General features: G+C 34.4%; 1 protein-coding gene across 2 annotated transcripts in view; it reads left to right on the forward strand.

Annotated features, from left to right (window-relative positions):
- Nucleotides 1–10,110, forward strand: part of LOC149948114 (leukotriene A-4 hydrolase-like) — a 28,297-nt gene extending 18,187 nt beyond the window's left edge. The window contains exons 3-17 of one of the 2 annotated variants that reach the window (XM_090172973.1): nt 7,237–7,411; nt 7,477–7,616; nt 7,688–7,799; nt 7,863–8,086; nt 8,294–8,366; nt 8,430–8,570; nt 8,632–8,737; nt 8,813–8,838; nt 8,894–9,038; nt 9,098–9,201; nt 9,263–9,333; nt 9,407–9,554; nt 9,615–9,700; nt 9,786–9,890; nt 9,958–10,110. In XM_090172973.1, the coding sequence (XP_090029099.1) occupies nt 7,238–7,411; nt 7,477–7,616; nt 7,688–7,799; nt 7,863–8,086; nt 8,294–8,366; nt 8,430–8,570; nt 8,632–8,737; nt 8,813–8,838; nt 8,894–9,038; nt 9,098–9,201; nt 9,263–9,333; nt 9,407–9,554; nt 9,615–9,700; nt 9,786–9,890; nt 9,958–10,075 (1,773 nt within the window). In that variant the 5' untranslated portion in view covers nt 7,237 and the 3' untranslated portion in view covers nt 10,076–10,110. Of the gene's footprint in view, nt 1–7,236; nt 7,412–7,476; nt 7,617–7,687; nt 7,800–7,862; nt 8,087–8,293; nt 8,367–8,429; nt 8,571–8,631; nt 8,839–8,893; nt 9,039–9,097; nt 9,202–9,262; nt 9,334–9,406; nt 9,555–9,614; nt 9,701–9,785; nt 9,891–9,957 lie in introns of both variants that reach the window. The other variant, XM_090172972.1, reaches the window with a different exon arrangement.
- The last annotated feature ends 1,550 nt before the right edge of the window (nt 10,111–11,660 follow it).

An 11,660-nucleotide genomic window follows, 5' to 3' on the forward strand; every position in this document is an offset into this window, starting at 1 on the left:
TTTGTTTTTATAGTCGCACAGAAGACTCAATAATATGTTGTATTTTTGGTTAGTAGTGGTTTGACTGTCGAGATAGACAGATGTATGCTCCATTTTGTCATTAAACGTTTTGTATTTTATCCAATTTTAAATCGAAGTTTTTTCCCGACATAAACATTAATTTGGGTTTACTATTTCTACGTTTCTCAACATGTACCGCTTGAATTTTTTAAGGTTTTCAATAAAAGTTTTTAGTGCACTGTCCACATCTTGACAGCTATACACATTCTGCCACGTTTAATACATTTTAAACTTATCATAATTTATTATATAATTTTCAGATAAATCGTTTTCATGATGCGAAGTAATATTTCGGTTTTTTACACACTTTAAATCAATAATGGTTGGAAAATGACCCGTTAGTTTGTTATTTACAATATATGAATTTACAACTATATTACTCGCTATACCAGTAATCACTTTAACGAAGATACGATCTATACAGGATTGTACAACTCCAAATACTCTTGTGACATCATTAATAAAACTATTATAACTATATGAGTTAAGTAAAGTATTCAGTAGTTATTTCATTATTACTTATTAAGAGGTCAATATTGATATCAAATTTTTTTAATTGCTATTCAGCCTCTAAACTAAGAGGAAGGTTTTTTACATTTTAGCCGGGGGGCCTGTATATTGCAAGACACCGCACAGTTGGTTTCCAAATGTCGAATGCGAGTGGATATTTCGAAATAAAGTAGACGAAGACTGAAATATATAATCAAGCGGTCACATGATAAGTCGAGTTTCAGCGATGTTTATTTCTTCGCAAATAACATTAAATTTATCGTTTACAAAAATAATTATTCCGTCGTTTTGATTATAGTAATGTGTAGTGTTAAATTTATTATAATATGGTATCGGGTTCTTAGTTTCACATCGAATAAAGTGACACTATTGCTATGGACGGAATGTCGTTAAGTGTTGTTGTTTGTCGTGGAAAGCGACGATACGGTAGATGGAGCTGCGAAAAATAATTTCTAATTTAGACGGCAACGGGATTCGGATCAAGATTTCTGACCGCGTAGTCTCCAAAACCGACGCCTTATTCAAGTGAGCAACGCCGTCCCGTTCAAGATTCTAGCTTGAACTTTTAGCCTTGAACACTTTTATAGTTTGTATAGTGGTCCAGAGATGTCGCTCTTGTCCGGAAGTTTGTGGCGCGTTTTTTTGTTTGAATATTTCATCGAGCAGTTAGTTTGAATTAAACCCAGGGGAGGCTATTCTGTAAGCTTCGAAACCGAGTTGTCGATCGACATCTCTCTCGATCTCGAACGGAGATCTCGAAAATGACTGAAATGGTATTCTGTACGAAAGTTATCGAACTTTAGAAGTCGAATATCGACAACGCTCTCGAAGATGATGTCGACAGGGAATTAGCTGTCGACATCGCCTTCGACTAGCTCTCCTCCAATGAGATTCTGTTCGTCTGAAGTCTCACTGAGCGTGAAAATTAATGGCTGCTGTAAATTTAGCTCACTTTCAATTGATTAATTTAGCAAGACAAATAGATCGAGAAAATTTAAGAAGGCAACGGGTTATCTGAGATAAATCAAAGGCTTTTGAGCTAACCAACCAAAACTTTGGTAGATTATATCGCCTAGAAATGCACATATGAGTTATGTGAGCAGCTCCGTGGGCCTTTGTCAGGCCAGCGAAAAACTACCTCTTGCACATTAATTTCGATTAAATGTACTAAGTATTATATCTATTTAGATCTTAATCGAACTTCGCATTTATGGGTTGGTTCTTTCTAACTTTGAGTTGGCCAAGACCTATTTCTTGAAATAAGTCAACCAACAGTCTCCCGTGTTTTGAAAGAGGTTTCTACAGTGATTTCAATGGTTCGGGCCCCTAATTGGATAAATTTTATCTGTAATGAGATTGAAAGAGTGGCTACAGAGATGAGGTAACTCTCAAATAAACATCAAATTATGTCAGAGAAATGCTTGACAATAACATGCGTAATTATTTAAAGGTTTATGGAGAAAACTAGAGTTTCGGGTGTGATTGATTCGACGCGTGTGTCCTACGTAGTGTTCCGAATGATTACAATGAATTGGAACCTTTAGGAGTGGGATAATATGGCCCTGATCAACCTTGAGAAGATGTAGCACCACTAGCAGGAAATCTAACAGAGGTTAGCAGGGCAACAAACACGGAACTAAATTGTCAGAAGGAGTTTAACATAATATTCTCTTATCTAATGTGTTTTAATTAGTTTAACAAATTAAAATACTCAAGATTGTTTATTCAATATGAATTACCTTCAACAAAACTTTGTTGTTTTATATTTTTTTTAAACAAATTGTCATATGACTATCAATGGTTATTCAATATGAATTACCGCGAAAAACCTTTTGTTAATGCAGTTTTTTTTGTCTAAAACTTGTCCTAGTAGATTAACTACAGAACTAAGTATGTCATTTGTACGACTTAATTGAGTAGCTAATTTCAAGCTTTGCAATTTCTTCCGTTGTTTTTTCGTGCCTCTCTAGCGATCATGCAATACCATTGTATGCATCATTTTAGGAATCTGTTAGCTTTTCAAGTAATTCTGACGTATTTTCCTGTTGAGTTTTTGAAGTCTTCCCTCCACCCATCAGTTTTGGCGCATATTCCTTCTGTAAGTTCTTTTCCGTAGACAGCCAACAGTTTCTCTTCTAGCGGTGTAATAATAAATAATCAGCTAGCTACGTAGGATGGTGTTGACAAGCCCTTCATGCCACGTGAGTCAACAGCTCTCTACACTAACTATTACCGTTAACCTCAACAAGCTTTTAAGGAAGGGGAAACCGAATAGCTCGGGGGAAAACCCCTTTAACCAGTGGGGAGATAACTTTCAAACTCAACACAGAAGGAGTTGTTCGTAGTTTTCACCTAGTACCAATAGCTGGGATCTAGCCCGGCTCCTCTTGCTGCTGTAAGAACTTTAATGGTCTTATCAGAAACACCCGTTGCATTTAATGATTTCTTAGACTTACAGTTGCTTTTCCAATCAGCCAACACCTGTAATTATGTTAGAAAATATTAAAATTTATCAGAAATAGTTTTAGAAATTTTCTTACTTTTCACCATTAATATGCAGTTTTGCATGGTCCCGTACCATCAGCGTTCAACCATTCAGTAATAACATCCCACATTTTGTCAAAGTCCTTATTCGTAAACCCAACATTTAATTTTCACGTTTTCAACATTTCATTCGCTTCTAGATAATTTGTTAGTGTAGTCACGTGGCTGTTACGTCACTAGATTAGACTCTCCCTATCAACCGGAAGTACGTCTTACGTTCGACTTCTCTCCTCTTGTCGAAAATCGACTTCTACGGTATCGATCTCGAATCGAACGAGTTACAGAATAGCATATCTCGATCGAGAGCGATCTCGATCGATACGGGGTCGTTCGAGATCGCGTTCGCTTCGACATCGAGTTCAACAACTAAAAAAGTTACAGAATAGGTCTCCTGAGGGTGGGCGGGTTGGTCTCATTCGATAGAACTGTTTTTTCCGCCCCCTCACGCGTGCCGTTAATTTCCGCCCCCTCCTTAAAGGGAGAGTGACCGGAAAAAAAGTTGGTTTCATTGGATAGAACTCTTTGACGGGCACGCAGTGCCGTTAATTTCCGCCCCCTCCAACCAACCCCCTTAAAGGGAGAGTGACCGAAAAAAACAAGTTGTCTCATTCGATAGAACTCTTTGACGCGCACGCAGTGCCGTTAATTTCCGCCCAATCCGACCACGAAAATTATAATACGATGAAATCAACTGATTTCCTATTTCCTATAAAACAAATCCGTCGCCAGTATGGTGCTAATTAAAGTGTTTCCTCTTTGTGACCCAGTCCAAAGCACATTTGCCCCCGCTTATAGCCAATGTCAAGGGCTGAGTTTTATCCCCAGATGTTTCCTCCAAAACGAAACTAAAAGTGGACAAAAAACCTCTGACCCCCCGCAAACACGTGGAGCCAACGAAAGGCGACCTTTCTGACGCGTGAATTTCGTCATCATAGCTTCCACACCTTGTACACCTTCTTTCCTCCAAGGGTCAAGTCTCATTTTTCGCTCCGAACGATACCCTTCCGCATCGGTATTTCAAAAATTACTACACCTATATTACTTCTATACCTCTAAACTGTGTGCAAGTTTCAGCTCTGTCAGGTAAACAGGGGGCTCCCCTTTTTCTATTTTGGGCGTGATATTTGTAATTGATTTACTTTTAAATTCTGTTTCACTTTTCTTATTTAGGTTTAGTTACTAACATTACAAAAATTAAAACAATTGTTTTGTCGTTTCTTCAAAGTTTTATTATTCATTTAAAAAATTTATAATTCCCAACATTAATTTCATTTTATTATCGTAATTCCGGTCACGACGACCCGAGTCGTCCGGCCTTTGACGGCGACGCCCATGTTCATGTTGAAGTCCATTTCGTGGTCGTTAGGATGGCAATTTCTAAATCAAACGATAAGAAATCACGTAGCCTTAACAGCTTTTGTATTCGTTTGCCTACCTGTATCTACTAAGGGTGTATGGGTTTCCCCGCCCGAATACACTGATGTGGAACTAATATTACGGCCTGGGTTAACTTGTTTATCTCGTAGCCAGCATTCAAAAAAATTATTATGTCAAATTGCTTTTTAGTTTCACATCGAATATATATTCGAAGTGACACTATTGCTATAGATGGAGTGTCGTTAAGTGTGGTATGTTTGTTTGTCGTCAGCGTCGGCGTCGTGGAAAGCGACGACATGGTAGATGGAGCTACACATCGAGCAGTTAGTTTGGTGGGATGTTTGAATTAGACAATTTCTTTGGCGGGAAGTTTGAATTAGACAATTTCTTTGGCGGGAAGTTTGAATTAGACAATTTCTTTGGCGGGAAGTTTGAATTAGACAATTTCTTTGGCGGGAAGTTTGAATTAGACAATTTCTTTCGATATGCTTTAATAGGATTATAATTGGCGGGAAGTTTGAATTAGGCAATTTTTTTCGATATGCTAGAATAGGATTATAATTGGCGGGTGGCGGGAAGTTTGAATTAGACAATTTCTTTCGATATGCTAGAAAAGGAATATTTTTCGACGTTATAAATGAATTATATTGGATTATTATTGTACGTCGTAAGACATCGAAGGTAGCTTCACTATTTAACCTTTGATACAAGTTTTGCGTCGATGTGAAACTAATATTCCGGCTGGGCCGACTTGTTTAAATAAGAAAGGGTTAGCAATATACTATCAAAATTTGTATTTAAACTTCTTAGGTTTTGATGGAATATTTTTATAGAAGAAATTTACTACGGTATATTAACGTATTCAAGTGGGGTTAGGGTTTTAGAAGTAATATTTGACATAAGGTAGATTTTCTAATTTTTTTAGTACGATTATACAGAATGAATTTTTGAAATTAAGCCTATATTGATTTAAGATCATGTATATATTATAATTTTTTAAGGATGCGTCAATACTTTTAGCTGTCAGGCCTTTTTTGCTTTAAATTGCTTAATTGGGAGTAAAGTGGATTTTGATTACTGATAAGTTTGTATACCTTTATGGTAATCTATAAGTATACACAATCTCATTTTGGTCAAATTTAACGCCAATTTCTAAGACTATTACTTTTAACATTTCCTCAATCTGTTCATTTTTGGTTTGATCAATGCCAATTAATTCTAAAGTATGTAGTAGGTTCTCTTGTTTAAGATCGTTTATTTTATTATCATGATCTATTTATCTATTCTTCTAGCTGCTTATTTTTGAGTCTTAAATCGTCGTTATATTTCTTTTAATCAACCTTACGTCATCACATAAATCAAGCGAATTTTAAAGCCATTTATACCAAGCGAGCCAACAGCTCCCTAAACTCACTATTACCGTTCACCTCAACAAGTACCGGGCCCGATCCTCAGTGCATTAATTGTAACAAAGATAATTCATATTCTGGCTGACAAGTTGGTCAGTTGGAAGGTTCAAGGTGATTCGCGAAAAGAAACCCGATGACTTAATCCGTAACCAATATAATTGTGAATTGTGAAAAAGTTTAGTAGCTTTGTATCCCAACATCCACTTCGGGTCTCTTCGAGGGGGTAGCCACTTCAGAAATCTAGTGTACAAACCGTGAGAAATCGAAATTATTATTTCCAAACATCTAGAAATCCACAAGAAATATAGGAAATCTTGAGAAATAAACATAGATATTTTCGATTTTTCTGGAAATCTAGAAATAAATGGAAATATTTTAGATATTTCTGGAAATCGAGAAATCAAAAGAAATATTGGAAATCTAGAGAAATAAACGGAAATATTTTTGTTATTTCTGAAAATCTGGAAATATTTGGAAATCAGAAATCTGGTGTACAATTTTTATCGAAGGGGCTACCACCTCGGGTCTTTTCTTGGATAGCAGATGATTGGCACACTTGAGAAATTTTATGAAAAATAGATTAATTTTTGGAAATTTTTACTATTTTGCATACGATTATGATAATTAAGAACAAAAAATGAAATCTGAAGTATAAGATAAAGGGAGTAGAACCCTCCTTGTTTGGTAGGGTGCGCCATAGCTTCTGTCTTTTCTCGCTCATGGGGCTAGTCTAGACGAAGCGGGCCGCCCTGAAGAGGTTTTCTCACTTAAAACCTTTATTGTTTCATATTTAGTGTTTATTTTTTAAATGCATCCTTAATTAACATATAAACAGCAATATCCGAGCTATTAATTAATTATTTTCATTATAATTTGGATATTTATTCAAATATAATTTCTTAATAATGAGGTAGGTGGTTTTAGGTTCACGAATGGCGTTCTAGTAGATATGAGAATTTAAAGCACTACGAAGATCTGAAGGAGCCTACAAAGTTTGTTGAGTATGAAAATAGAATCCATAAAAATATCTTCTTCGAAATAGGGCCTATAAAGGTCTTAGTGCCCAGGGCCTACGGAGGTCTTACTGATAGTGAGCAGCCACTAGCATCTTAAGCGCTATCATTAAGAAGAAGAAGCGATACTGATAACCATGATAACATCCTTTGTCGAAAGTGCTTAAACCAAATATTTGACAGACTTGAGAAGTTTTGTCTTTAAGATAATAAAGGTAATGTTTGTATAAATAAATATAAATTTGTTCGTAGCCGCTCTTTACCATGTCCCTTCCTTTTCCTTTGGTTTCCATTCTAGTTTCAATTATTGGCTTATTTTCCAGAATGTCTCATAAGGGGCCCGAAGGTTTAAGTCCTGGAGATCCAAATTCATTTTCAAGACCTGACATATGTTCTGTCAAATCCATTCATTTAAATTTAGATGTTGACTTTGAAACGTCCAAATTAAAAGGATATGTGGATTTGGAATTGGAACAGTTTGATGGAGCAGAAAGTTTGGTATGAATATATATGGTACATGTTCAAATATAAAGTCATTGCCCCATTTTCCATTTTGATCTTAGATTCTTGATACTCGCGACCTCAGTATCTTAAATGTTGAAATCCTCGAAGGCAACAAAACTGGAGGATCTTTAGAATTTGAACTTGGAGAACCTGTTCAGGCATTTGGCTCAAAATTAGAGATTAAATTGACTAAATCCATGTGAGATTTTTTTAGTTTACCTATTTTTTTCAAAAAACTCATGTCAATTTTTAAAACTTATTTAAATACAGAAAAAGTGTGAGGGTGCTTTATGAAACGTCCCCTAACTCCAGCGCTTTACAATGGATGAAACCAGAACAAACTTCTGGCAAAAAGCACCCTTATCTTTACAGCCAATGTGAAGTATATATGAAATTATAACTTAGTTGCACACTTTTAATTAATGGCGTTTAATATTGACAATAGGCGATACACGCAAGATCTATGCTGCCTTGTCAAGACACTCCCTCAGTTAAGGCACCATACACGGCTAAAATAAGCGCACCAAATGAACTCGTTGTCCTCATGTCTGCGGAACGTGAGGGACAAGATGCTTCAGCACTTCCTAATAGGAAATCCTTTAGTTTTACTCAAAAAATTCCAATTCCAAGTTATTTAATCGCTATTGCGGTGGGAGCATTAGAATCAAGGTATTACATTCACACTGAAATTTTTGTGTCTTAAGCATTTTTGTTCTGTTTAATTATTGTGACAACATAAATTGCCCAAAGTCTGGTTACAATGCAAAAGTGGTCAAATATTTGTGACTGACAAAAGTTGCATTAGTGGTACATATAGCTTTATTTTATTACAGTTCAAAAAAGTTATAATTCATTGCATTTATATTTTTTTTGTAGGAAAATTGGACCAAGAAGCCACGTATGGGCTGAAAAAGAATACGTGGATAAGTCGGCGTATGAATTTTCCGAAGTAACTCATTCATATTGAATTAAAGGGAAATGCAACACACTTTTAAAACTGATAATAATCTAGACAGAAGTAATGCTTCAAGCAGCTGAAAGCTTCCTAGGTCCTTATATTTGGGGAATTTACGACTTACTAGTTCTGCCTCCATCTTTTCCATATGGTGGAATGGAAAATCCATGCTTAACTTTCTTAACTCCCACACTTTTGGTAAAAATTTCCATATTTAATCTGTATAATTGTAATGAACTTAATCTTATTCAAAATTTAGGCTGGTGATCGATCCTTGGCAAATGTAGTCGCTCATGAAATTTCCCACAGCTGGACAGGCAATTTAGTTACAAACCGAAACTTTGAGCATTTTTGGCTTAATGAAGGTTTTACTGTGTTTGTGGAACGCAAAATCATTAGAAAATTAAATGACGAGAGATATCGGCATTTTGCCGCTTTAGGTGGCTGGAAAGAACTCCAATACACAGTTGAGTTTCATTTTTATTTAATTTTATTGTCTTACTAATTTGTTTCACATTAAGGTTGATACTTTTGGAGTAAATAACCCATTGACTAATTTGATTCCCAACCTAATTAACATTGACCCGGACGAAGCTTTTTCGATAGTTCCTTATGAAAAAGGACATTCACTGCTGTTTTTCTTGGAACAGCTTTTGGGTGGAAAAGGTTCGTTATCCAACAAATGCTTGAATTCAGTGTCTAGAAAATAAACCGTTGAAATTCAGAGGTTTTTGAGGGTTTTCTACGGGCTTATATCGAGGAGTTTAAATTCAAGTCCATTGACAGTTTAATATTTAAGGAATTTCTGTTTAAATACTTTCATGATAAGGTAAATTACAATTTTATCACAAATATTTCTAATTGTACTAATTAAATAAAATGATCTCTAGGTGGACATATTAAACACTGTTGACTTTGACAGCTGGTTTTATAAGCCTGGAATGCCACCAATTAAACCAAAGTATTTTTTGTCACGGAGTTTTTATAGTTACATATTTTAAACTCCATCTTTAAATGTAATTTTCGTTTTGCAGGTTTGATGCGTCATTAGGAAATCAGTGTACCACATTAAGTCAAAAATGGATAAGCTCGAATGTAGATGATTTGAAATCTACCAATGATGAATTCAGACAACTTAGCTCTATTCAAGTTCTAGAATTTCTGAATTTACTTTTAGCTGAGGTATAATTTTGTTAATTTGGGTTGAAATTATAAATAGTTTTTGTTTTTAATCCATTTTAGAAAGATCCTTTATCTGTGGAAAAAATTGGCTTAATGACCGACTTGTATGGTTTTGTAAATAACCATAACTCGGAAATAAGATTTTCGTAATTGAAAACATTCATTATAATTAAAGATCAACCTAAATGTAGAATAAAACGTTAAGGAAACCATGAATTTGTATTTTTACAGTTGGATTAGGCTGGGTTTGCTTAGTCGATGGAAAGAAATTGTGCCTTACGCTTTGTCTTTCGTAACTGAGATTGGGAGAATGAAATTTCTGGGTCCAATTTATCGGTATACATAAAATTAATTTTTTTTAAATTTTGTAGAACATATTTTATAAATATATTTCTCTTTTTAGAGATTTATATGCATGGGAGGAGGTTCGTAGCTTAGCCATTGATACTTTTGAAACAAATCGACCAGAGATGATGTATATGAGTGTTGATTTGGTCTCCAAAATTCTTCATTTAAATTAATTGTTTCATTACAAATTATAATTTTGTAACGGGAAAAATATAATTGAAAATAATTTAAGTAAACATTAACAATATCCTTACCAAACCAAAAACGTAACAACCTATCCCACTGACCTCCTATTAAAGGCCTAGGCTTTCTTCTGCCTGTTTTCCTTTAAGTTTACTTCCTGCCGCGCAAATATCCTGGTGGTAGGCCAATTGCAGAACACGTTGGCCTACCACGAGGATATTTGCGCGGCATGAAGTAAACTTGAAAACAGGCAGAAGAAAACCTAGGCCTTTAAGGCTGACCCTTCTCTTTTTAGGATATAGAGTGGGACTATTGTTAGATGCGACAGTTTAGTCCGAGGGGCTGCTAACTCGCGAATCTGGTGTACATCTCTGAGAATTCCCTACAGATAATACTTGAATTCTGTAAATTAATTCATGCATTCCAGGAATTCAAGTGAAAGTTTTTTAAATTTCTTATAATTCACATGAATTCCTTACAAATTACGCGAATTCTTTAAAATATACAAGAATTCCCCTCGGTATTTCCTGAAGCATTGTATGAATTCCGTAGAAATATAAATGAATTCCTTCAACTCCTAGTGGAATTCATTAAAATTTGTGAAATCCAAATTAATTCTAAAAACGATTGTAATTTCACTTGACTTCCAAAATTTTATTTCATTTCATTAAAAACTCCCGCGAATTCCTTAAAATATGGCGTGAATTCACTGAATTCTGCGTTGAATTCTTGGAAATTGTATTATATTTTTCCTATTAATGCGAGAAGCATTTTTTAAGAACCTTGGCTAAAACCGTCCCCTAGATAGCAAAGTCCGTGCTGTCATGTTTACCAGGCACCTGACTGAAGAGAGAGAGCGAATGGATCATGTGTCGAAACTTTGCATTGCCCGTTTTTTTTTCATAAAAACCCCGTTTTACACCTTTCATTAGTACACTCAAGCTTCAAAAGGGGCCAGGGTAGTCTACAGTTTTTTTTACTTGTTGAGCAAAATAGGTGAAAATGAACCAAAATGGCTAAAATCGAGAAAATGTGAGAGAAAATTTAAAAAAGTACAAACATTGAAAAAGTATTTCGAAATTATTTGAAATAAATTATTTTTTAAAAAACGATTATAGTTTATATTAATTGATTGAAATAGATTATTTGTGAAATATCGGTATGATACATAAATAAATTGGTTTATTAGGTCAACAATGATCAAATGCTAAATTTTAAATTTAAAAAAAGACTAAATTTTACAAAAAATCTCAAAAGTTTGAAATAAAATATCTTTTTTTCAAAATTGATGAAATTGAAGAAATGCGTAGCAATTTGATCAAAAGCAGAAGTTTTTATCAAAATTTAAAGGAATTAATTGAAATTTATTAGTTCTGTAAAATTGGATTAATAAAGAAATTTATTTATTTTGGTCTATTTGGTCAAACTTGACCAAAATTGTTAAAAATAAATAAAATTTAGCTAAATTTTAAAATTTTGAAAAAATATTTTATTTTAAACTAATTTAGTAAAATTTATTAATTTTTTAATTAAAATTTTGCCCATTGTGATCAATTAATTAATTGACCAAATAGT

This window comes from Leiobunum rupestre, chromosome 4 (genome assembly GCF_980474605.1).
Source record: "Leiobunum rupestre chromosome 4, qqLeiRupe1.1.hap1, whole genome shotgun sequence".
Lineage (NCBI taxonomy): Eukaryota > Metazoa > Arthropoda > Arachnida > Opiliones > Sclerosomatidae > Leiobunum > Leiobunum rupestre.